Below are 24,726 nucleotides of genomic sequence, written 5' to 3'. Positions count from 1 at the left end.
CTGACAATGCGATTGGCTGGTCATCAACCAATCGCAGCATTCCTTTGTACAGTGCTATAATATCATTCAGACAGCAGAGGTCGCCCTTGTCTTTGCTCTTAACAAAACGCAGATGAAAAACAAAGTACACACGCACAGTTTAATGAGCTCTAATACGAGAAATATATTGATAATTTCTGCCTTTGATTAAAATTTTATGATCGTTTTGCACAGTACATACTTGGTTGGAGGTCGTTGTTATATTTCGCTACATACGAGTAAAAATGTAACACACTATAGTCCTAATACTTCACTGATAAGGAATTTAAATACGAAATATTAATGTTTAACTGGCTTAATTACCTGCCAGTAGCCTACAAGCCACATACATATTCCAAGTTGAGTTAAGTTCCAATTGAAATAAATTATTGTATATATCTGGACATTTTATTTTAATTCCATTTTGGTTAATCTTTTATGAATTTGTTTTTGTACGATTATTTCTAAGTAGGGAGAACTCATGTGTTCTGGTAGCTGTCCAAAGACAAAGCGGAATGAGGTCAAAGAATATGTTTAATTCGGCTTTATAAATGAAGCAGCAAGCTCTTAAATGATGGATTATTTCCCTGGAAGATGGAGGACGCCCAGCTTCTGTATCTTTAATAGAGGAGACGAGCGCGGGATGGGAGAGGCTGCGCGCTCCCGCCTTTCCTGGCTCCGCGACGACGGGAGCGCGCAGTGGAGGTCGACACTCGCAGGCAAGGAGTGAGAAATCACCGACGGACCGTGAACTGCTCACTGGGACAAACAAACAAAAAATGTTGCCTTCAACGGCCTTCAGAAGAGAAACTCATGTGAAATGATTCACTCATAGGACGACCTGAGATTATTTTTTTGCACTTGTTTGAAGCTTTTTGATTGGAAAGTGGACCGGATTGATTGAAGACACAGATAACATTGGACAGGTAAGATTATTGAATGTGGTGTTTGGGAAAGGTACAGTTCCAAATAATATTTGTTTCATAAGATGTTTGAGCACGTGACATTAGAATGTTAGAAAATGTATTATTATAAGTGGATACAACTCTTAATGCTTTTTATTGTGTTGTGCCGCAAGAAATGATACATATTTATATTTAAGTCACATGTCTGCAGCTGAACTTAAAAATATTCATGTGCATATTGGATTTTTTTTTTTTACAACACTTTTATTGTGTCTTGTTTGCAGAAAATGGCGTCAAAGCTGCTGCATCTCCTGGCTTTGTGGACCACGCTGCTGGTGAGTGTGCGCTGCTGTCCAGAGCTGTGCAGCTGCCAGGACAAATTCGCCCACCAGTTTGCCGACTGCGCCTACAAAGACCTCCTGGCGGTGCCCGTGGGTCTGCCCTCCAATGTTACCACCGTCAGCCTTTCGGCCAATAAGATAAATTCCCTCAAAAGCAAAAGCTTCGTCAACATCACCCAGGTGACCTCTCTGTGGTTGGCCCATAATGAAATAGTTTCCATCGAGATGGACACGTTAGCCCCTTTGGTCCAACTTCGTAACCTGGACATCAGCTACAATAAAATAGTCAACTTCCCGTGGGAGGATCTTCACAACCTGACGGCCTTGCAGCTTCTCAAAATGAACAACAACGAGATGGTCAACCTCCCCAAGGACGCCTTCTCCACCCTCAAAGATCTACGTTCACTACGTATCAACAACAACAAGTTCACCACTATCGTCCAGGGCACTTTTAGCGCTCTGTCCTCCATGTCCCACCTTCAGATCTTCAACAACCCCTTCTCGTGCACCTGCAGTCTGGAGTGGCTGAGGGACTGGATCGCGACAACCAAGATCTCCGTTCCTGAGTCCAACTCAATCGTATGCGAGGCCCCCGAGCTCCTTAAGGGTGTCATGGTTATGAAAATCCCCAAACTGGACTGCCAGGCCCCTCATGTCACCATAACCTACCAGCCTGACATCGCAACGACGGAGCTGCTTGAAGGCTCCATGGTGGTCTTGAATTGTGAAACACAAGGAAGCCCAAGACCTCAGGTGACTTGGGAGGTGATTGCAGGAAATCAGAATTTCCTCTTCCCTTTGCCATCCACCAGCGAGACGAACAACCAGCCCATCAACGACAAGACCACCAACAATCGATTCCTTGTTTTTCAAAATGGCACCCTCGTGGTGCCTCGTCTGACTAAAAAGGAAGACGGAAATTATAGCTGCTTCGCAGTGAATGACCTCGGTAAGGCCGAGAGCTACGTGAAGCTGACCCCAGCAGTCACCAAAAAACACCTATCACCGGTGGCGGACGCCACTTTAGACAAGATCCGCCCGTCTCTCAATAAGCCTACTCAGCCCAAGAGCTCCAAGAACAACGTCATCAACCGGGACAAGAGCGACGACAAGACAAAGATCAGCACTCAAGGTTTACCGAACAAAGAAGACGACGCACGGGACGTCGTTCCTAAAGAACCCGTCTTCACCAACAAATGCGGCGTGAAGGACGGCAGCGAGTACGTCTCTAACCACGCCTTCAACATGAGCCTCGACGACCTCAAGCAGTACACCTTTGATTTTGGCGTCATCGCCCTGGAAGTGTCTGAAACGGAGGCCAAAGTGAAACTGAATCCTCTGCAGCTTTCCCGCAGCAAATCCAACCTTCACATGAGTCAAAGTGAAAAGGAGGAAACGGTGGTTCAGGAACCAGTTGGTCTGTACCAGGCGTCCTCCGGGAAGAACAACCCGGACATGCTCTACATCTGCGTGGACACCGGGAATGGACACTCCCTCATCAAGTGGTCCAATATCGAAGAAGGGGTCAACTCCTATCAGTTCACTGGATTACAGCCGGGCACCAATTACACCCTTTGTCTCACCTATGGGGGGCAGGACTGCCAAGTGCAAGTGGTCTTCACCACTAGGAAGAAGATCCCCTCCCTTCTCATCATCGTGGTGGTTAGCATCTTCCTCCTGGGCCTGGCCACCGTCCCCCTGCTGGGTGCCACCTGCTGCCACCTGTTGTACAAATACCAAGGGAAGACCTACAAGCTCATTATGAAGGCACAGAATCCAGATCAGCTGGAGAAGCAACCCGCCGGAGATTTCCATCGCAGGGCTTCTTTGGTGGAATCCGAGAAGACCTTCAACCCCAGTGAGATAGGCGACGGGGAAGGAGAGACCCCCGTGGGAGAAGGTGGAGCTGAAGGCAGTGTGGTGACCGAGTCCATCCCGGGATCTTCATCCAAGACCAACCAGGAGGAGTTCGAGATGGGTTCGGAGTACAGTGACAGACTACCGCTGGGGGCGGAAGCGGTCAACATCTCGGAGGAGATCAACGGTAACTACAAACAGCCAAGCCACTGAGAGCCTCTCGTTGGCGGCCAGTGTACACTTTTGTATGATACTCATAGCAACAAAAAAAAGTCTTTTTTTCCTTTTTTTTACCTAAAAAAGAAAAAAACCTCGCCAGTCACTGAGATTGTATTTGACATTAGTGTACCGTAATGCTGTAACTGCAGTAATGTTAAACACTAAGAGGCATTTTCCCAGCAACAATTCAAAGCACACAATATTGGCTTATTAGTTCAGTAAATTCTGCAAAAAGCACAAAAAACAGCAATGAATTTGCGCTAGGGACCAATTTGTGGCCTTTTTGCAACGAAAATTGTCAATCGGGAATTATTTTTACGCCAAAATCGACGGAGTTTTTTTAAATATAAAAACGCCAAGGATGCAAATGTATCCATTTTCCCGCCTCCACTTATACAAAGATTGTTTAAATCTGAAGATGTGTCATTTCTCCTAATCTCCAAGGCTTTAAATGTGCCATGCTGTATTGACATTGTCCATGGCATGACGTCACTGCTGTTTTAGTACTCCTTTCTTCGTATAGTCTCCTATAGAGGACTTGTATTATTTTACTATTTTATATATAGATGTTGCTGTCAACTTGTGCCGTGAAGTGAGTCTTAATCTATATATATTTTTTAATTTTTTTAATGAGTTTCTATTGGAAGCCGTCCAAAAGCGAACGGACGGAGAGCGTCCTCGGCTTCCTTGTACTTTAATATACAGTAGTGTGTTCTCTTTGTCAAAAAAAAAATACAACCTCTGTGAGCTTTTAATATATCTTTCGATATCATTTCTTGTAAGTGGGATTAATAAAATATTACAACTTGGAATTTTTCTTTGGCTTTGTGGTTCACTTTGCTGAGAAATATGTAGTCAGGTGTGATTTTTACAAATAAGATACGCGAAATGACGGTAAATGTTTTTAATTTTATACTCGCATGATTTTTTTTCAAAAAAGATGATTAGTTTTGTTTTTTTGAATCTCACAATATATCCTTTTTTATTTCCAGTGTAATTTCATTCACAATTTCTCATAAAATGCTACGTTTAAGTGCAAAAAAAAAAAACGAAGGTCGTGTTTGTAGAATACAAATATAATATGTTTCATTTTCCACGTTATTGTTATAATCACACACAATTGAAAGGTAACTGGAAGAAAAGGGAGGGGGTGGCACTGACAACCCTTAATTCAATAAATGCATAAATAGCCATTTTGTAGAATAAATACCCTCTTTAAAAATAATGCTAAGTCTTCACAATCCTCGTTTAGGACACGCCTGCAACATACGAATTGTGGCTGTATTGAGAAGAGGCAAATAAGTGGTACAGTATTTATGTGTTGAGGATGACACATTATGATGAATGCCCACACAGGCCCCTCCCACCAACTGGACACCATGTGCATAAGGGCCTGGGGGGTTGGTGGGACACCCAGAAGAAAACAGAGAAGGGTCAGGAGTTGGTGAAGATCTCAACCAGAGGCGCTGATCTCTAAGTGTGCATCTACACAAGGAGTGGAAAAATACCAGGACTGTTATCATTCATTCAAGACAATCCTCCATATTGGGGCTCGTGTTCAGTTGCAAGCGGCCGCCTCCGCTTCCTTCCTGTCGCCTTTGGTGCTGCCCTTCAGGCTACCGTTCAGAATCTCTGCGGCCACATGCTGCTGGAAGTGCTTCCTGGTGCCCACCAGGGAGGGGTTGTTGACCAGCGTGTAGAGGAGATGCCAGTGGCCTCGGGCTCGCTTCATACTGGAAACCTTGGGGTGCTTTTTCTGCTGCTGGAATAGCTGAATCCCTGGGGAAAGGCAGCGGATAGGGTGGCATCATCGTATCATACATCATCAACCCATACCATAGCACATTATATCCTAGCATTAACGTATGGGGGGAAAGTTAAGACAACCCCAACTGCTGTCAGTCAACAGATGACAGCAAGTTGATGTAATGACAATAGCTGCCCGGGGAAGGGGCTTGATATGATTTTTTCCCCCTAGGGCCCAAAATTCCTGGCGCTACGTCTGCACACATATAGATTTGTGTGTGTGTATATGCATATCACAAATCTTTTTCTATATCATACATCATATACTACGCTACAACATACAGTACCAGACCACATCACACCCGACCTGCCCCCCCCCCCCCCCCAGAATTTCCTGCGGAACCCCTGAATGTCAGATAATTCATGACAATTCAACAATTCATAGCCATCCCATCATTGCTATGATTTTCCAGCATTACTATGACATTAGCATCAATACGTCAACAATGCTTTTTCTGCTTTCCTGGCACCAAAAAGATTGATATTTCAGAACCCATCACATTTCTGTATTCCATACGTTTGCGCCAGTGTACCTAATGTTGGCCTAACAAAGTTAGTGTACCTAATGAAGGCAACTACTGTCTGGAACTGATGGCCATTTTTGTAACCTTCCCTTTCCATCCAATCTGAATGATTTAGATCAAGGGAACATGCAAGATGGCCCAAAAGAGTGAGGTTATTCCTACGGAAGAAGTTCTTTGTCAGGCGGGGGTGATGTCCCCTGCAACATCTCCACATAGTTAGCTGCCATTTAACACCCCTGCACAACATGGCACTCCATTGTTTCATTGAAGGAAAAAGCCGCCCCCTTCACTGTCTGAAAACATTTCAGGTTGGATCTCCTTATCAGTCCACTAATGCTGGAAGCCATCAGGACCTTCAAGGTTACATTTTTTCTTATTATATTTATCTTTTATGTATTATCTTGTCATATTTCAATGTCCCATGTTTGGTGCTCCTGTGCAAATTCCTAATGAGCAGTTTTGTTGCGTTGAAGAGCCTTGTTGTTCTGAAAACCCTTCAGATGCCGTCGACCAGTAACAACACCAGTCACAACATCGTCCCGTGTCTGAACAGACGGCCAATCGGATCCTCCGGCTCAGGGTTGGTGAAATTTTCGTTATTCCATAACCTTCAGGATCTTTTAAGAAGTTTAAAACCTCAGCAAGTGTGCTGCGAGGGGCCTTGCGTGGAGCTTGCAGCTCCCGACGGTGTTCAAAGATAAAAAGCTTTTTTGCCTTTGCCATGAAGAGATCATGATAGTGTCATCGAAATGGAAAATGTCATTGAATCCATATTTTTGGCAAGACTTAGGATTTTAAAGGCTGCACGTTGAGTGAGTGGTTAGCACGGAGGCCTCACAGCTAGGAGACCGGTGTTCAATTCCACCCTCGGCCATCTTTGTATGGCGTTTGCATGTTCTCCCCGTGCATGCGTGGGTTTTCTCCGGGTACTCCAGTTTCCTCCCACATTCCAAAAACATGCTAGGTTATTTGGTGACTCCAAATTGTCCATAGGTATGAATGTGAGTGTGAATGGTTGTTTGTCTATATGTGCCCTGTGATTGGCTGGCGACCAGTCTAGGGTGTATCCCGCCTCTCGCCCAAAGACAGCTGGGATAGGCTCCAGCACCCCTGTGGCGACCCTCATGAAGACAAGCGGTAGAAAATGAATGAATGGTTTGGTTAGCCAATGAACAGCCAATTTCACTTTAATGCTTATTTCCATTAAATTGCTTACTTACTATTTTTTTGAAGCTCTATGTAAGACCTCTTTCAAATCAAACTTCTTGCAATTTTTCAACCGGTCTTAACATTTTGCTCAAGTGTATAACCAACACAGAAACGGCCTCAGAGGACCATATAGATATGACAGGAGGTGTAATAATAGAAAGCAATCACATCGTAATCCTCTTGGCGTGTTGGGAACACGCATTGGTTTCACCATTAACAATAAAAGCTTGGGTCCCTCGGCTACATGAATATAAACCAGGCAATTAGCGCAGCTCATCTGTGTAATCAGCTCTTAAAGAATGAATCCGTATCCGACAATGATGAGTTATTGTTCTCCAGATGCATCTGGCAACGCAGTATTTGGCCACGTTTTATATCTAAAAGGGCCCTAATGGATATTTCTATTAATTGCTCACCTTATTTTCATAGTAAGTGACAGTTCTGCTGCATCCTTCAAGTAGTTATTTCTATTCTTTTAAATAATACATGGCAACTGTTGATTGTATTTGGCCAAAAGGGCAGCTGAATACTTTATGACAGATTTGATTGAGACCATAAGCTCTAGGACTGTAAATTATGCCGCACAAGACTCAATTTGGTCTTCACATATTAAATCAATTTGGCTTTCATTTCTACCGCGCGTGCAAGACAGTGTCATGATGGGATTATGTTTCACAGACCAGCTGCTGAATACTAAAGCGTTGCTGGAGAAATGGACACAAGCTTGGTCATCTCGGAACAAACCTGTCTGCGGTTATGTTGCTTAGAATCATTCTTGGGGAAAAATGTCCGAAAGCGTGAATAATGTGATGATTATGTTTAGGAACATTAACCAATACATCCTCCAATAACCATCCCGCTCTAATGGCATAAAAATGCCATTGCTTTTCAGTGTTCAGTGTTCTTCAGTGTTATAGCTATAGCTCAGTTGTAGAATTTATGATGTGGACTCTCTTTAGCGCTACACACCCTCTTCAGCATCCTGTGACCTCGGCACGACATTGTTCTTCTGGCCCACGGACTGCAGCAGCATCCCGCAGAAAGCCTTCATCACAGGGTGGGATTGGCTCACCTCAATCTTCAGATAATGAGCGTAACAGCGGTAGGCTGCAGACAGACATAGGAGATGGAGGAGGTAAAAAAAAAAACACATAGCACAACCCTCCCACGTTGGCTTTGAGGCAATCACACGTAATCACCATACGATCATTTGCTTTTTTTCCCTCTTTTAACACCTGCTCTTGCTGACAGAGGGCGTCGAAAGCTGTGGCCATTTCAGAGTGTGCAATTAGAGTCCCTTGCACTGCATTGCACAAAAAAAAAAAAATCATACAAGCTGCACTTAGCGGGGCAAGGAAAAGTGGATACGGTGCACCTTTTCTGATGTTTTTCTGGCTTGGAAAAAATGGCTTCTTTTGAAACAATTCTACTTCATCCTAATCCTCCTCTAATATTGTTTAACATGCAAACATTGTGCTTCTGAAGTGAAATAATTCCGGATTCAGAACTGTAGCTGCATTTAACAAACCCCCTAAAACTATTACTAAAGTAACTAGTTACGTCTATAGTACATGTTACCGAGTATTACATTGAGATCTTTTCCTAAGTACATGGAAATGTAAAGTAAAGTGCAGAGAAAATCAAGCTAAATTACCATTACTCAAATTACTTATCTTATAGTTGGAAGTACATCAAAATGCAAACGTAAATTAAAAATTATGTATGCCATAGTTAAAATGTGTATATCTGTATGGAGGTGGTTGCCATGTTTAATTCTACTGCATAGTGTCTGTATTGGATCCAGAGAGGCTTACCTGGATCAAATGCTTCCACATTTCTATTCAGAAGGCTGATGTCCATGCGTCCCATGTGAACTATGTTGAACAAGGCTGTGATGATCATGCGCCAGACTGCTAGTAGCACCCCGATGAGAACATTGACTGGAAACAGCAGGAAGGTCAGCAGGAAGAGGTTTCCTCTGGAAGACAGGTTAGCCTGAATATACTGTGTACATATATACAGACACACGAGAAAAGCAGCTTTTCAGAATATTCTATTGTTATGATTGTGGATGTACAACTAAATTACATCACACAGAGCTGCTTCTACTGTAATTATTCATATAGAGGGGTAAAATACTATTACTGAACTTGATAAGGACTGCGTTTGGATTTTACCTGTTGTCAAGGTTTCGTGTGCCAGCCCTCTTTTTGATAAAACAAAACCTGGCGGTTATATGCTGAATCAGCACAGCCAGTAGGATCATCAGCCAAAAAGGCCTAGAAAGGCAAAAGCAACAAATTACCTCCTGTTGTCCATCTCCTACAGGTTTCTTTAATTAGGATAGATTCATTTGGGAGTTACGTCTGCACTCACCACATGCTCCACAGGATCTGAAACAGAATCAGGTTGTTCTGGTGCAGGATGGGCAGGATAATGAGGAAAACAGCGATGAGAAGACACAGGAAGAACACCATGGTCTGGACAAGCATGGCTACAAGGGGTGAAACATGGCAGTCAACAAACACACACACTCTTCCATGACGGTAAATGCTATAATTATGGCTAACTGTTTATTTACCCAAATTGTAAAGAACAGGGGGCGTTAATTGGAACAAACGAGGCTGTTATTTTCCAAATTTGATCATCATCAGTGTACTGTATATACAGTAGAGATCACTGAAAATCATATGCAAATATTTCCAGGACAGGGAGTGAAACATGGTGTTTACTAACTAGTTGAGCCCCCTTGGCAACAATATCCTCAACCAAAAATATTTCCTGTTGTTGCAGATCGCATGCACAACCAGCAGGATGGATTTTGGACTATTCCTGTTTACAGCAAGATTCCCAGGATGCTCAGTGTGAACTGCTCTAAAGGTCATGCCACAGCATTTTAATGAGGTTGAGGTAAGGGCCACTCTATTGTTGATTTGCTTCACTGTTTTGGATCGTTGTCCTGTTGCAACACAGCTTCAACTGTCGGAGAGAAGGCCTCAAGTTCTTGTGCAAAATATTTTGATAAACTTGTGAATTCATGATTCCATTGATGATAGTGAACTGTCCAGGCCCAGAGGCAGCAGAGCACGCCCATACCATGACCCCCCCCCATGTTTCAGGGTTTGGTTTCATTTGTCCAGCAAGATACATTTAGGTATACTAAAATGTCTAACTTTAATAATAATCTGGAGTGCATGAGAAAGTGGAACAGAAAATGTAGCTCTCTTTTACAATATGATCAGTTATTAACAAGTATATTGCACAACGCAGGGATTAATACCAAATCCAACATTTTAAAGCGCATGCAGAGGAAGATAAAGCTGCTGGATGCTGACCACACATGATACTAAATATGCAGCAACACTATCATCTGTGGCTGCATATGAATGGAGGCGTTATTTCAACTATACCGATGCAGATGTGAGCCGCTGTGAAGCTGGTGTATCCCATCCAGCAGACCAGTGCAGGCCGGGAAGCCCGAATACTTCTCTGGCAGTTATAAACATTATAGATATCTCCCCTGTACAGCCCCTTCAGGTTTGACCTGCAGAATAAAGACATAATAGAACACCAATTTAGTCTAACCGCTGCACATTTCATTTATGTGTCTCTTAATAGCCATTTTCACATCTTGCGCCAGTAAATTCAGAATGAATGTGATTTAGTCAGTGCAGTAGATTATTACTCCATTATATTGTAATAACACCGGAGTATGCCATTGCATTATAATGACACAACCTATGTGAAGCGTTCACAAAGTGTTTGCAAAAAATAAGGGATTTTGTTCCTACCTATGGAGAACCATGGACCTCATGAACATTGCCAAGTTGACAAGGCTTGACAGGGTCATCGCTGAGATGTAGCACACTGCCATAAAACAAACAACACTTTAGTAACGTGGTCTTATTTTATATTTTTGCACTGTTGTTGTTGAGGCAAAATGCTGGTTAATATTTCACGGCATTCATTCATTCATTTTCTACTGCTTTTCCTCACGAGGGTTGCAGAGGGTGCTGGAGCCTATCCCAGCTGTCTTCGGGCGAGGGGCGGGGCAGGGTACACCCTGGACTGGTCGCCAGCCAATCACACGGCACATATAGACAAACAACCATTCACACTCACATTCATACCTATGGACAATTTGGAGTCGCCAATTAACCTAGCATGTTTTTGGAATGTGGGAGGAAACCGGAGTACCTGGAGAAAATCCACACATGAGGAGAACATGCAAACTCCACACAGAGATGGCAGAGGGTGGAATTGAAACCTGGTCTCCTAGCTGTGAGGTCTGCGTGCTAACCACTAGGCTACCGTGCAGTCCTATTTGACAGCATATTATATTATATTATATTAAAGGACAGTTAAGAGTGTTACTTAACACACTGATTGCATCGAGAGTTAATAAAGGTTTTAAGGTCGTGACTCAGGAACGGATTACTTCTAATTCCATTATTTTCTGTCGCAAAAATACTTTCCAATTCCAAACAAAGCCGAGTTCAACCAAGTGTCTCGGAAGGGATTGTGCCTACTCTAAAGAAATGTTTTGTAGACTTACTCACCCTCCACACACCACATGTAATACACCACTCTTCGGACCACTTCATGTTTATCTGGAGAGAGGACAATCTTGAAGCCGGCTAAAACGTTGGCAATTTCTTCATCAACTCCCATGCGGGCAATTTGCAGTGAAGGCACCACTGCTATGATCAGCAGCAGGCCAACCTGAAATATACATTTATTTGCACAATTAAACAGTAGAAGAAGTCCACAGACATTAAAAGGTATAAAAGTTTACCTGATAGAGTGTGATGAATGACACCACACCAGATATGGCCAACTTCAGAGGGAATCGGAAAGCTGTTAGGAGAGTAAACAGTCAGCTTTTTTTGATAACGCATACAGTATCAAAATCAAAAGTGACACTTTACCTTCCTCTGGTGTATACATGTAAGATTTTACGGCATCAATTATTCGTTGGGGGAGCTTAGGTGTCTCGGTTCTTGATGTGCTGAATGAGGTGACAGGTTAAACAATTATAATGGATGAAACGAATAGAAAAATAAGGTTGACTAATCGTGTGTCCAAATCTGTTTTATTCTTCTATTTTGCAGTAGAACATGATAGAATTGCAACACACTTCCAGTAATCAATCCCCAGAGGAAGGATGACAGATCAGCAGACAGGAAGCTAACCTGTTTCCTGTGAAACTTCCTACAATTTGGTCAGTGCTCTTTTTTTTGTGAATTTAATACCTCTGCACAATAAAATCAAGCATTTGCTGGATTTGTATACATCTGCTGCTGTGTACAGTGACAAGTCCCATAAACAAGATCATGCACTCGTGATCAGTGTTGGGGGTCATGCCGTCTTTAAAAATAACTTGTTTTCCAGTTTATGTACTGATCTATTTAAAAGATCTATGTACTGATTTACAGCAACAATCTGGATGTTGCTTCACTACACAGGAAACTAAGTATCTATAGTCAATGAGAGTTGGGGGTGCACACTCTCAGGAAAATACATATTTACATATTTGAACGTTTTTCAAAAGAATAACGCATAATTACTTTTATGAAGGAGTAATTCTTCATAAAAGTAGAAGAATTTATGAAGGAGTAATTCCATTATTTATACAATTTTGGAAACGCAACTAGTAATTATAACTAATTACCTACTGGAGTAATTTTCCTAACCCGGCTCTTGACATTTACCTTATTTTCTGGACTATAAGTCGCTCCGGAGTATAAGTCACATTTTTTGCGGGTAATTTATTTTACAAACTACTTGACCAAAACATTACGTCCTCTTGGAAAGCAAGTTCTAACAATAAAATAATATAGAACAGGCTGAATAGGTGTAAGATATGCTAACACATCTATATTTATGTATCAGCTACACAAAAAATAAACATGAACAGAAAAGGTGTCCAGTGTTTATGTAACAAACAGTTTTTTCATTTATACGTCGCTCTGGAGTATAAGTTGCAGAACCAGCCAACCTATGCAAAAAGTGTGACTTATAGTGTGGAAAATACGGTAAATTTGAAGTGTGATTTTAAGTATTACAAGTGAATATAGCACACAAGGTAGAAAGAACATCAGTGGAGCCTCTCACCTGATTTTCAATGGATTCTTTTTCTTAAGCAGTTTCTTCACATAGTCGTCGTAGTAGCTGCTGTTTAGATCCTACACAAGACAGTCAGGTTCAGTGTGGACCACTTTTAGTAGCAAACTGTAGGGGCTGTTGACCGCTTAATTTGCAGTGACCTTATTATTGGAACCTGAGATTGAACTTTTATAGTAATAGAGTTCAGTGGAGGAGTCCTAGTGTACTTGATGACAATGTGGATTTCTAGTTACATAACAAACTCCTGTGCTGGCGTAAGAGGGTGGTGGACAAGGAGGGTGGGAACAATCGCCTCACCCCGGCTATGTAACACCCACGCAAAGATTAGCATAAAATAAACATGTCATTGTGTTTCATTGATGGGGGAAGAAAATGGTCAACCTTTTCCTAATCTGATCAAGAACACAACATAAACCAATTAACTACATCAAATCTACTTAAAATGAGCCTCTGGCACGTTGCATCAGCCTAGACTGAACATGATAAGCCTTAAGAAGAAATGTACAGTAAGTCTTAGTGAAGCTTTTTTTTAATAAAAATATTTTTTTTATACAAAAGAGAGATACACAAGAAGATTAAACGCCGCAGACAAAATAATTAAACATAAGGATGGAGCAACATGACTTACCTCAGTAACATTATTCTTTTCAGTGCCCTTCAAGCCCTTGAATAGGAGAAGAGGATACTGGAAACTAAGGAATGCCAAGCAAGCTATCTGAGGTAGGCTGGAAAACAGCGAGTAGTGTTTATGTATCTGTAAGAAAGGAAAGTTTGCATCACCCAACAACTACTTTTGTATGTCCAGAGATTAGTACAAAAGAGGCGCATATATATATATACACACACATATATAAATAAAGCCTGTTACGCAACAATTGAAGCGAAATCCAGTGCACTACTTGCTCCAACCAGCAGAGGCACACTTGATTAAATTCCAACCAGTTTGTAGTAAATACCTTTTCTTTTCTTATGCCCCATTTTTGTCAACAATTTTCACTAAAATTTTGCAGAAATATTGTATTTAACAATCTATGCTGTTTGCACAACTGACTCACTATTCTTGCGCTTTTTATTGAGTGTGCTCATTAAATAACGCGCCATGGGGCCAAAGAAAGTTGCAAGTTCTAGAAATGTGTAAAAATTTGTAAAACAATATTTACTCTCTATAAATGTATTTTTGTTCGAATTTGTGTCTAGAATAGATTAATTGGATTTATATATTTTTTTTCACAAGTTTCCGTTTTCAGCAGACCGAGGTTCCAATGCATTGCATTCATTTCATGAAAGCACTAAATACATTTAGTAGTAGGTTTGACAATTCGGCTGCAATTAATAGTTATTTTCATACATTATTCTTCACTGACGGTTTTCACTAATGATTACTACCAGAAGTATTGGTAGCATTAAAAGAACGACAACCATTACAAAATATATAATAAAGCCGGGATACCATTGAGGCACACTAAAGTGATTAAGTGTGACGATGCCTCTTGATTAAGACCAGCAGACAGTGGAACTAATTGCTTTGAATCAGAGAACCATTCATTTAACAGAAAATTGTAAAAAAAAAAAAAAAAAAGTGGACCAGGCACAAAGTCTCAGCAAAGATTAAAGCACAGGGAGCCACAATCTACTTCGAAAGCCTGATATTCATCTTTTTAAATCACATCTCTTAGATAAACACTATTTGGTCATTAAAGAGTTTTCCAACCAGAACAAACTAGTTTAGTCCTACCTATCTCTCCAGTGGACCACTTGGAGTACATGAATAAACATTTTTTGCAGTATTGAGCGTGATCCATGCATACCTGTGGTGTTTTCGGGCAGTCGATCTTCTGCCAAACCAGGACGCCAAAGTGCGTCCATGACAAAAGGCTACCAAGAACATAGCCCACTTTATTGTGCAAGGTGCCGCATGCCAGGAGAGGGTAGTAAAGTAAGGGGTAGAAGAAGACACCCAGGATCATCCAGTTCTCTGAGAATGTAACAAACAAATGGAAGTAAACCATGTAGAACTGCCCCATGCCATACTGTGTCATGTGTCATGTTATTTAGCTACATGAGAGGGGCAAACATCGAGAAGTACCTCTCAGTCTGGTGCAACAATATTAAACATTGTTAAATAATTCCCAGTGGGTTTATGTTCCTCTGAAAGACTGATTTTATCAGCTTTTTGTACATTGTGCAGATGTACCGAGTAAGGTGGTTAGCTACTGTATAAACACGGCAACCTAAAAGTTCTGTTTTGGTGTTAAGCCTACTGTGCTAAACCTTGTGTTGTTTTGGGATTGTGCAAAGTAGCGTGAAGCTTGACAACATTCTGTTCATTCTTATATAATTTCATTTCAGGGAAAATAAAAACAGCTTATCCAGCTCCTAATATGAAAACAACATAGAGTCATGGAAGGAACGGGGAAATTACGTAACTTAGCTACAATGTGCAAGACATCAGTACAAAGTTCATCGAACACCGTCTTCCTTACAGTGTGTGTAAAAAGCAAACAAGGACAGCAATTTCTGGTACAGGAAGTACAAAGATGACCTTACGTTTGTTCTCTGCGTCCGTTGTGAAGGGGAGAGGGTTTGGCAATATGACCAGGCCACAGAGTTTGCACAAGAGAACTCCAAACACAGCCACGGCCAGGCCCTTGTGCTGAGTATGGTCCAGGAAGTTGACCGGACTGTGAAACCAAAGCGGCAGGTATTTAGAGCTCACATGCGAGTAGCCTCACATGCAGCTGAGATGGTTATTGAGCAGATATGATCAAAATAGGTCCTTGACACTGTTTGTAGTCAGTTGAAGTCAATTGAATACAAGCTACTGTATGAAACATGCATTCCTGCTGTAAAGTATGCCTCATATTTTAAAAAGGTGCAATCCTAAAGGTGCATCTAAACATGCAAAAAGACAACGCTTTTTCACACCACCGTATATTGCAATGTTTCACCTCACAATCTTTGGGCTTTTCCCTTCAGGGGTCGCCACAGCAAATCAATCTCCTCCATCCAACCCTGTCTTCTGCATCTGTCTCTCTCACACCAACTACCCTCATGTCCTCCTTCACTACATCCATAAACCTCCTCTTTGATCTTCCTCAATGCCTCCTACCTGGCAGCTCCTGCATCCTGCAGCTACCTGCATCCTTCTACCAATAAATTCAGTCTCTCCCATCTGGACATGTCCCAACCATCTCAGTCGGGCCTCTCTGACTTTATCTCCAAGGCCTCTAACATGTAATGTCCCTCTGATGTACTTGTTCCTGATCCTATCCATCCTGGTCACTCCCAATGATAACCTCAGCATCCTCATTTCTGCTACCTCCAGTTCTGCTTCCTGTCTTTTCCTCAGTGGCACTGTCTCTAGACCAAACAACATGGCTGGTCTCACCACAGTTTTATATTGTAATGTTTCACCTTACAATGCATTATCGATTTAAAAAATTATTATTAAAATATAGCTGCCATAAACATCTTCACCTCCACCTCAGTGAGTTGAGTCACCATTGTACATGCCATTCACTCCTCGCGAGAGTAGCGGTTTTTACTCTGCTTAAAGTATACTGCAAAATATAAACTATTAAATTAATTTTCTTGACCCTAATCACTTCATCACATCGTTTATTACCATAAATAACAAAGTTCCCCAGTATAAACATTGGGTTAATAATAAATTGTTTATTACACAGTGGTGTATGTCATTCAAGAACATACAGGCTTAATTTAAAGCCTCACCTGAGTAAACCTGGAAGTCCTTTTTGTCTGCTGCCCGCCGCCTTTGTGCGTCTGGCTAAGACTGCAAGGATCACCATGACAACGAGCTACAGGAAGAGATCAATTATATAGCGTTACATGCACAGTAGCATGCTCTGAAGAGCTGTGAATTCTGTCAAGTTTGGACCTCACTGTGTTTCAGACAAAAAAAAAAAGTGCACCATGTAGAGGGCACAAAAGGGAGTACCTCGTTAGTGCTCCCTGTGGATGGGGCATGAATGAGAAATCATTAGTCAAGATCACTGACCAGTGAGAGCTCAGTGACCTATCATGACCTGGAACACATTTAGGAAACACGAGGCAAAGAGAAGAATGCCTCATGCTAAATTGGACTTGTATGGACCAACTCATAAGCACCGATTAGTCAAAAGAAGTCCAAGATGAAATGAGCTTTAGAAAGCGCATGGGGACATTTTCTTTATTTTTAACCTTTAATTACTTTAACAATGATACTTGTTAAAAGTTGGAATTCCTTTAGTTGTATTGATGTTGAAAACTGTGGTTCATCCTGCAAACGCATTGAACATTTTAGTAACCAAAAATGGTTCCACATTCCCAATAAAGGGCTTAAAGAACAATTAGAGATAATAAGAGATAATTCTTATTAATATACAATATCTGTCCAGTAGCAGTCAGTCAATCTAAAATTTAATCTAAAATCTTCGATATTGGCACGATGCAAGCAGTCCATTGCAATTCTATTCAGCATGCAGAGCCCATGTGATCACAACAACAGTCCGTGCTAGTAAGGAAAAGGACTGATGTCGGCCATGTGGCTGTGTTTTTCGTTAAAGCCCCCCCAAAAAAGACTTGTCACAAGTTTGCACAAGTTTTCTGTGGTGGTACAGAATCAGCGAGGTTTATTACAAACAATCTCCTGTGCATTTGAGGAGGGACTTTCGCAACATCACTGCATATTAAAACATCCGCTGCTGTTTAAAACATTAGCAAAGTCTGAGAAACTTCCTTGTGATGGCAAAAAGTCTGTAGAAGCTGTAAGAGAAGAGCCAGCTTCTGTCGGTGATGAGTAATGTCGGGGTTAAATGCTTCATTGAGCCTCTCTGCATTTTGTCGATAAAACTATACACCAGATGCATCAAGAAGTAAATTGATCAATTTTATTCACACCAACTGTTGCTGACTATTATTTTGAGTAATATCACTTGATCAAGCCTTTTCTAACATTTAACGTGACTGATCAAGTAATAAAAGTATGCATCATCAAGGCTGCAATACTGAGATCAGATCGTAAGTGAAAAGGTTATATTAAATTTTCCCTTTATTGTGATCGTTAGAGTTATGTCCAGTTTCACCTCTGCCTAACAGTCTGACAGTTTGCAATGTAAGTTGCTTCTGACTGATTACAAGATGGGAAGTGTGATAAAATGGCCAATGCCTACTAACACAGCATGCTCCCACAGCTTCAGTACCATTTGTAATAGTGGTAGCACATGAATGCAACATGTAAAGAGACTCACAGATACTGCGCTGATGCATATGTGGTAGAGCCTGTCATCTGCTGTTGGGTCACATGGAAGAATTACTCTAAAAAAAGAAACATGTGATGAGAACAATCAGTGTGTGTTGTAACACAAGGCCTTGAGTAAGTGTGGAGGCCTGCACCTCACTAAACCTTTCACACGTCACCATCAAGACCTTTTGTGGCAGGCAACTTTGGAGCTAAAATCCCGTAGTGGAGATTTGCATTTAACCGGATTGTTATCAGCGTGACGCAGGAAACAACTGATGCCTATGTTCACGTTGCACTACAAGCGCAGGAATGCTTTGGTCATGAGAAAGTCATTACTACTTTCATAGTCCAAGAAGGTCTCATATACGTATGTAGTACACAGCTTGCATCCAGGATGTATAGGGTTGACAACAGTTTCTCACCTGTGCAAACACTGAGTCATTTTGGGACTTTGGCCCTAGCTCAAAGACCAGACGCTGGCATCACATCAAACCACATGTAAATTTCAAGCAATGTCTAAATTCACAACTACAGTCAGAGTATGTAGAGAGGATACCTGACTGTTTACACATACTGCAAAACAGCTAGAACCACTTCAATGCTAGATTAAAGCTGCAAGACCACAACTCAACACCGTTTAGAACTTTAGCTGACGGTTTAATTGCAAACGAAATCCCTAATGTTCCGATGCTAATATTTAGTTTCTTAATCATTCTGGCCAAGTTTAACAATGAAAACCTACTTTTTTTGTAAATTAAAAATGGAATCAAGGAATATCAATCAAGGAATACACATGAAGTCAGGTTGCATTGTGTGCCATTTGTGTTGAAATGTTCAAGTGCAACAGGTGAATACACATTTTTTTCAAGGCTAGCTTTGCCACATATGTTTTGTGACTCGTTTTCCTTGTCATTAAAAATTCAAACCTTTAAAATATGAAGATTATGCAATCTATGAACTGAGTAGAAGCACTCTGCCAAGTGAGTAATATTCCTCAGTGTTTAATTAAGTACTCACTCACACAATTGTTTCTAAGCCTAGGATGTCTGGAATGACAGTAAACCCAACAATTGCAAAAATGTAAATCTTTTTACTCACTCTTTTTTAATCCTGTTGGGCACGGGGTCAAAATCTGGGTACTCGTAGTCCACTCCATCCACATCCATTGTGTCGCCTCTTTTTCCAAACACTTCCGAAGTTTGCACCGGAGGGAACTTCTTACCGCAATTTCAAAGTGGCACAGAGCTGTGATCGTGAGAAGCAAACCTGTGCCAAGTCCCAAGTTTTGCGTGCGGAGTCGTCCTCGCTGTCGAGCGTAAGGTCAGCCTCAGGTGTCGTGGTCCTTTTGTGGTGGTGGGAATTAATGTGCCAGCTCCTGGTTGTGCCTCCACCCTGCAAAGGCCTTTTTTTTTTTTACCAATGGAGTGCTACCAGCACTCTGGGAGCCTGGGGAGAGAGTGAAGGGAAAAAGGGGTTGAGGTGGCGATATGGGGGGGTAACAGTGTGTGAGTGAAAGGAGGGAAAAAGTGGAGATCAGCCAATGTGGAAGGCCACCTGCTGCTTACTGGGATTACATCTACTTGTGAGGTTGTGTTGGACCTGTTGCTGTAGTCAGGTGTGCTGTTATAAAACTATAGCTAGGAACATGTAGGGTGGCTGGAGGGGATAAAGAACACCTATGTGGACTTTCATGACAATGCATGGATAATTTGTTTTCTCTTGTCATGAGGCCCAATGAAGGATGATGGGACACATTACACCTTTCTTTGATAAACAAATTGTGTACCTTGATAAGCATCTAGAAACGAGTTCATTCAACTTGACACGTTGACCCTTTTATCAAAAGCAGATAAAAAGTCCTTCATGCATGTTTATGGAAATGGTTTTCTCAAACTGGACTGTTATTGTACATTACAGGTACTAGGTATTGTCAAATTGTAACATGAAAACACTAACATCTAGGGATGGCTGATAGGGAGGAGTATCTTCTTTCAATACTTCTACTCTAAAATCAGTGTGTGTCTAATATAAGTGACTAGTACATGACACTGTTATGTCTCACGTTATTAATTCATGGAAAGCGGGAATGTGAAGAATACTTCCTGCTACAATCCTACTGTATAATAATGCACAATGGAGAAGGTGACAGAAAATACACATGTACATCACACGTTAAAAGTGGACTTCAGTGAAACAAGAGCATGTGAGCGTTACAGGGACAGACTGGGGTCAAAGGGCATAGCAACACCCTTGCTTTGATTATTTTCATTTTCAAACGATCAGGAATAGTATAAACATGTGCATGTAAGAATGAAAAACTTTGAAAAAAGTATGCCATCTTGCCAATATACACAAGATAGATTTTATCTGTTATGATCTGTCCCCGCGCTGAGCTGTAGCGGTACTAAAACAAATGGTGGCGGTTTCGCAAGACAGGGTCCATGACAGCATATACTCATTAGGGTGGGATTACAGCCACACTTAGTTTAGAAAGCAACACAACTTTCCCTCCAAGCACCCCTGAGAAAAGGCTGTTTCTCAAGCACAGTAAGCCACCACATCGAATGTGCCCCGGGAGAAAAAAAACGCCCAGCAAATAAAGGGGTCAGTGAACAAAGAATGCTTTGAATGCTTCAAATGACATCACACAGAAGCACCTTGATTGAGCTGGACAGTCAACTTGTATCAGGTTTAGGGAAGTGGACTCAAAAGGCCTTTTCAGTGAAAGCCAAGTATGGAAGCATCAAACATCACTGCACCTGACTTATGGTCACGTTTAGTGGACATAACACTATTAAACTGATGTATTTATGACAGTGATGATGAAAAACACACCCACCTTGTATCTTAACAATAAAGTGCATTTTTACATCCACTTAGGAGCTTATAGGCTCAGTTTGAGAACAACATTATGAAAAAATACGGTTTTCAACAAATCCAACTCAATTAATTTTGCTATTTTGCAAGCTTTTATATAATTTTTCAGTGAATAATTCAATAATCTGAGAACAAAATTCAGCCATAAGTGGGAGTTGGGTATAAATAAATATAACAGGGTCAATTATGTCATATGTAAATATGTTAAATTACACAAAATATATGTCCGAGTAATACCTGATGTATTCATATTGTCATGTCATTAATGGGGAACGTCAATCTGTCACTGTGTAGCCAGTACTGCTCGAATTAGTGTGACACCTTATTAACAGTATTCATTCTAAACTGTTAACCTTAGTGTGAAGACAAATGAAATATTACACAATGTAGCAATGCTAATTTTAATATGTTGTACACTTTCATGTATAGCCACTTGTGCATATGATGCAATCACAAACAAAAGGGAAGTAGAAAGGCGTACTTATAAAAGAGTATAAGTACTGATAAAAGAGTATAAGTACTTATAAAAGAGTATAAGTACGAGACACGCCTTTCTACTTCCCTTTTGTTTGTGATTGCATCATATGCACAAGTGGCTATACATGAAAGTGTACAACATATTAAAATTAGCATTGCTACATTGTGTAATATTTCATTTGTCTTCACACTAAGGTTCACAGTTTAGAATGAATACTGTTAATAAAACATCACTGATAGTGTTAATCAGAATCAAGCATTATTATTTTTGTGATACTTTGTGAATTGGTTCGCATTAGTTTGTGAATATGTACCTAATGTTGTGGCCTGTCAGTACACACAAGAAATGAACAGCCAAATAAATATGAGACGTAAAACGACGAAATGGTCGTAAACCTAGCCAATCCACCCTACAGCTGCTCATCTGAGAACATTAAGGAGAGAACACAGTACACAGACTCTACAGAAGTTTGATTCCTTTCAAATAGAGTTCCAGGCAGCTAGCAGCAAAAACAACGCAACATAATACATTTCAGGTAAATCGATCGATTGCTTTTTATGGTAGATATTGCGTTTCTGCCAAGCAGAGAATATGCTATCTTTGTGTGTTTGTAAGTAATTTGACAACATCATCGACTTGATTGACATGGAGATGACAGATTACTCACCAGCTGCCTGCACTTGCTCTGACTAGAGAGGTGTGGACACTTAATTAATGTCGAATGCAGGAACAATTTCATAATTTTCCTAACACACCGTTTTATACCAACATTATGGCGGATGAAGCACCGCAGACACCAGTAATTATCATGGAAACTCACCTTCTGATATTTCTCTAACAAGTCTTCTAACATTGGATGAGGACATTTTACAGCAAGTAGGCTATTAGCTGATACGCGGCAGTATTACTACAATTCCCAGAATGCACCCAGCTACCCCGCTGCTGCCGTTGAAGCCTATTTAGTGCATCCAGTCAAATTTATGAGGTAATTTCGTGAAATAAATTACTGATGCAGACGTAAAACAGATGTGACTGTGTTTAATTTCGCTCTAATTTGTGTGTCCAAAATGTTAGCGCTTGTCGGCCAGTTAGCTAACTGTTAGCTTTTGCTCTGCTATTTATCGCATAGATTATGAATGCTAGGCTAATCGAGGCATTAATTGGTCTTGTCATTGTCTGCATCGGTATCGGCGATAATGATTCTGTAAGTACTTGGTATCGGATCGATACCAAATCTAGCGGTATCGCACACCACTACTTGTGACAGATTCTGTGCAGATCTCGGAAACTTTCTGTGTGCGTGTGTGTGTGTAGCTGCTCTATAGAAGTCCACAACTCCATACAAAGGGCCCAAAATTAGCATAATAGGTCCCCCTTATGCTACGTTCACACCGACGCCGAATGTCGCGCTTTGAATCGGCGACGAATTCGGCGTCATTTTTCAAAAAATCTCACGAACTCCTCAGATATGTTTAAGCTCTGATAAGCTCTGATACGCTCTGATACGAAATTCGTTCCCGCTTTAGGCGACAAATTATTTCCCGAATCGCTACGGCTACTCACGCTTTGATGCCGATTGATCAGGATTTGTTAGCCTTTAATACTCATTGATAAGCTTTGGTGCGCTTATCACGCTTTAAATAACGCTCTGATACGATTATCAAGCTCTCTTGTGCATTACGCAATGGAAAATTTTGAGATCCCGACTGCATCCCGCCTCTGATCCAGAGCATATATAAAGATGCAGCAGATCCATTGATCCTTTGAACCAAGCTCTGTTAAGCTTTCCTACGCTTTGAGCAAAACTTTGATAAGCTTTGTGACGCTTTGATAAGCTTTGTGACACTTTGATAAGCTTTAATACGCTCTCCCCGCTTTACGCAATTCGTGACAGATCGCCTCAAATTTTTAAACAGTTTAAAAATTTTTGGCGCTCTTGCCGAATGTCCCGAATTGCTCAAACCTTTCTTACGCTGTATTACGGTCTTTACGCTTTCATTAAGCTTTGTTACGCTTTGCCACCGCTTTGCTCGCCGATTTAATTTGCCATCGATTCGGCGTCGGTGTGAACGGAGCATTAATAAAGTTTTTTGGGGCAGTTTTTTGCACATGTGTTGTACAAACATTGGTGCCTGACGCTCATGCTATGCAACTGCCATAAAACACTGCTGAAAAATAGGCCAACTATTTTGCACGTGGCTAAAACCGTTTCCGGTACGGATTGTGTAATGACAGGCAACCGAGTGTTGAGCCTGCATATTTGATTAAGTAGTGGAAAAAATCATTATGTTGCGTCTAATAACTTGGACCTTTAAAAGCAAACCTCTCAGGCCCAGATGATTTTCCACCCACTGACAGTAAGCATTTCAAAATTAAAATAATTACATTACCTTTGAAGGTAACTTTGTATTTGCAGAGGACGTAGCATTTTTTTCTGTCTTAAATCTAAATAGTAAACAGTGCCGACCAAAGGTCAGAATCACTCCGTTAAAAAAAAAATTGTAATGTAGGGAAGAAAAGACTGAGTGAAGTTCATACTGTTTTCCCTGATAATACAAGTAAACTTAAAGCGCTTACAAATGACTTAATATCCAGTGATGGAATCAGTTAGATCACCTACCTTATTATCCTGCGTACTCCTCAGTGTGCACCATAGAAACACATGGGAAATACTCAGTTACCTTACTTCAGAAAAATCCCAAGTTCAATTTATTTGTTGTCGGCCTCCTGCCGTGTGTCTGTGCATGTGTGTCAGAGAGAAAGGACTTTGAACGTCTCTATCTTGCCGTGGCAGCAACCTGACTGAACTTCTTAAGTATTGTGAAATATTTAAAAGTGACCCCTGTGGTTCAGTTCAATTAAGTTTGATGAATGAATTATTACTACATTCATTGTTACATCTGGGATTTTTACAGTCATCATGACAAAGTAGATTAACTTGTTCCCAATGCTGTGTCAAAGCAAATGAACTAATGCAGGTAATGAATGACTGTGCATGGATGACATTATTTTACTCCCACCATAGCTGAATCAGCCAGCTTTGTTGCAATGTTTACATCACGCTATTACGGTTTATTGTGACTCATATAATATTTGTTAATAGTGAGAGTATTATTAAATAGTA

At 41.0% G+C, this 24,726-nt stretch overlaps 3 protein-coding genes across 7 annotated transcripts in view; 2 read left to right on the top strand and 1 right to left on the bottom strand.

The window, feature by feature from the left end:
- Positions 1 to 649: 649 nt before the first annotated feature.
- islr2 (immunoglobulin superfamily containing leucine-rich repeat 2) lies at positions 650 to 4,060 on the top strand. The gene is made up of 2 exons (XM_058075030.2): positions 650 to 944; positions 1,208 to 4,060. The coding sequence occupies exon 2, from the start codon at positions 1,211 to 1,213 to the stop codon at positions 3,332 to 3,334; it is 2,124 nt and encodes a 707-aa protein (XP_057931013.2). The 5' UTR covers positions 650 to 944; positions 1,208 to 1,210; the 3' UTR covers positions 3,335 to 4,060.
- Positions 4,061 to 4,229: 169 nt separating this feature from the next.
- On the bottom strand, positions 4,230 to 24,559 carry stra6 (signaling receptor and transporter of retinol STRA6). 3 transcript variants are annotated; one of them, XM_058075033.2, is made up of 18 exons: positions 24,223 to 24,559; positions 19,346 to 19,693; positions 18,255 to 18,321; positions 16,738 to 16,823; positions 15,553 to 15,686; positions 14,814 to 14,980; positions 13,634 to 13,759; positions 12,994 to 13,064; positions 11,808 to 11,887; positions 11,675 to 11,736; positions 11,439 to 11,601; positions 10,671 to 10,746; positions 10,290 to 10,423; positions 9,256 to 9,373; positions 9,057 to 9,158; positions 8,694 to 8,857; positions 7,849 to 7,986; positions 4,230 to 5,119 (listed from the first exon to the last, which is right to left on the bottom strand). In XM_058075033.2, the coding sequence occupies exons 2-18, from the start codon at positions 19,411 to 19,413 to the stop codon at positions 4,899 to 4,901; spliced, it is 1,977 nt and encodes a 658-aa protein (XP_057931016.2). In that variant the 5' UTR covers positions 19,414 to 19,693; positions 24,223 to 24,559; the 3' UTR covers positions 4,230 to 4,898. The 3 variants fall into 3 exon arrangements, with proteins under 3 accessions (XP_057931016.2, XP_057931015.2, XP_057931017.2); XM_058075032.2 differs by lacking the exon at positions 24,223 to 24,559 and adding an exon at positions 22,423 to 22,661; XM_058075034.2 differs by lacking the exon at positions 24,223 to 24,559 and adding an exon at positions 22,270 to 22,417.
- ccdc33 (coiled-coil domain containing 33) overlaps positions 22,339 to 24,726 on the top strand; it is a 38,056-nt gene continuing 35,668 nt past the window's right edge. For all 3 annotated transcript variants that reach the window (XM_078789302.1, XM_078789299.1, XM_078789298.1), the window contains exon 1: positions 22,339 to 22,587. In XM_078789302.1, coding sequence (XP_078645428.1) covers positions 22,583 to 22,587 — 5 coding nt within the window. In that variant the 5' untranslated portion in view covers positions 22,339 to 22,582. The remainder of the gene's footprint in view (positions 22,588 to 24,726) is intronic.

The sequence above is a fragment of the Doryrhamphus excisus genome, linkage group LG1, assembly GCF_037039965.1.
Source record: "Doryrhamphus excisus strain RoL-2023G ecotype Guam linkage group LG1, RoL_Dexc_Guam_v1.1, whole genome shotgun sequence".
Taxonomy (NCBI): domain Eukaryota; kingdom Metazoa; phylum Chordata; class Actinopteri; order Syngnathiformes; family Syngnathidae; genus Doryrhamphus; species Doryrhamphus excisus.
This window is presented reverse-complemented; position numbering and strand designations above follow the sequence as displayed.

What these genes read in the sequence shown, in the direction of transcription:
- islr2 (XM_058075030.2), top strand. Translation starts at nt 1,211, where the DNA reads ATGGCGTCAAAGCTGCTGCATCTCCTGGCTTTGTGGACCACGCTGCTG.
- stra6 (XM_058075033.2), bottom strand. Translation starts at nt 19,413, where the DNA reads ATGGATGTGGATGGAGTGGACTACGAGTACCCAGATTTTGACCCCGTG. An exon ending in CAGATCCTGTGGAGCATGTG is followed by an intron (nt 9,159 to 9,255) that starts GTGAGTGCAGAC and finishes TTGCCTTTCTAG; the next exon opens with GCCTTTTTGGCTGATGATCC. An exon ending in GTCACAGGATGCTGAAGAGG is followed by an intron (nt 5,120 to 7,848) that starts GTGTGTAGCGCT and finishes GCCTTTCCCCAG; the next exon opens with GGATTCAGCTATTCCAGCAG.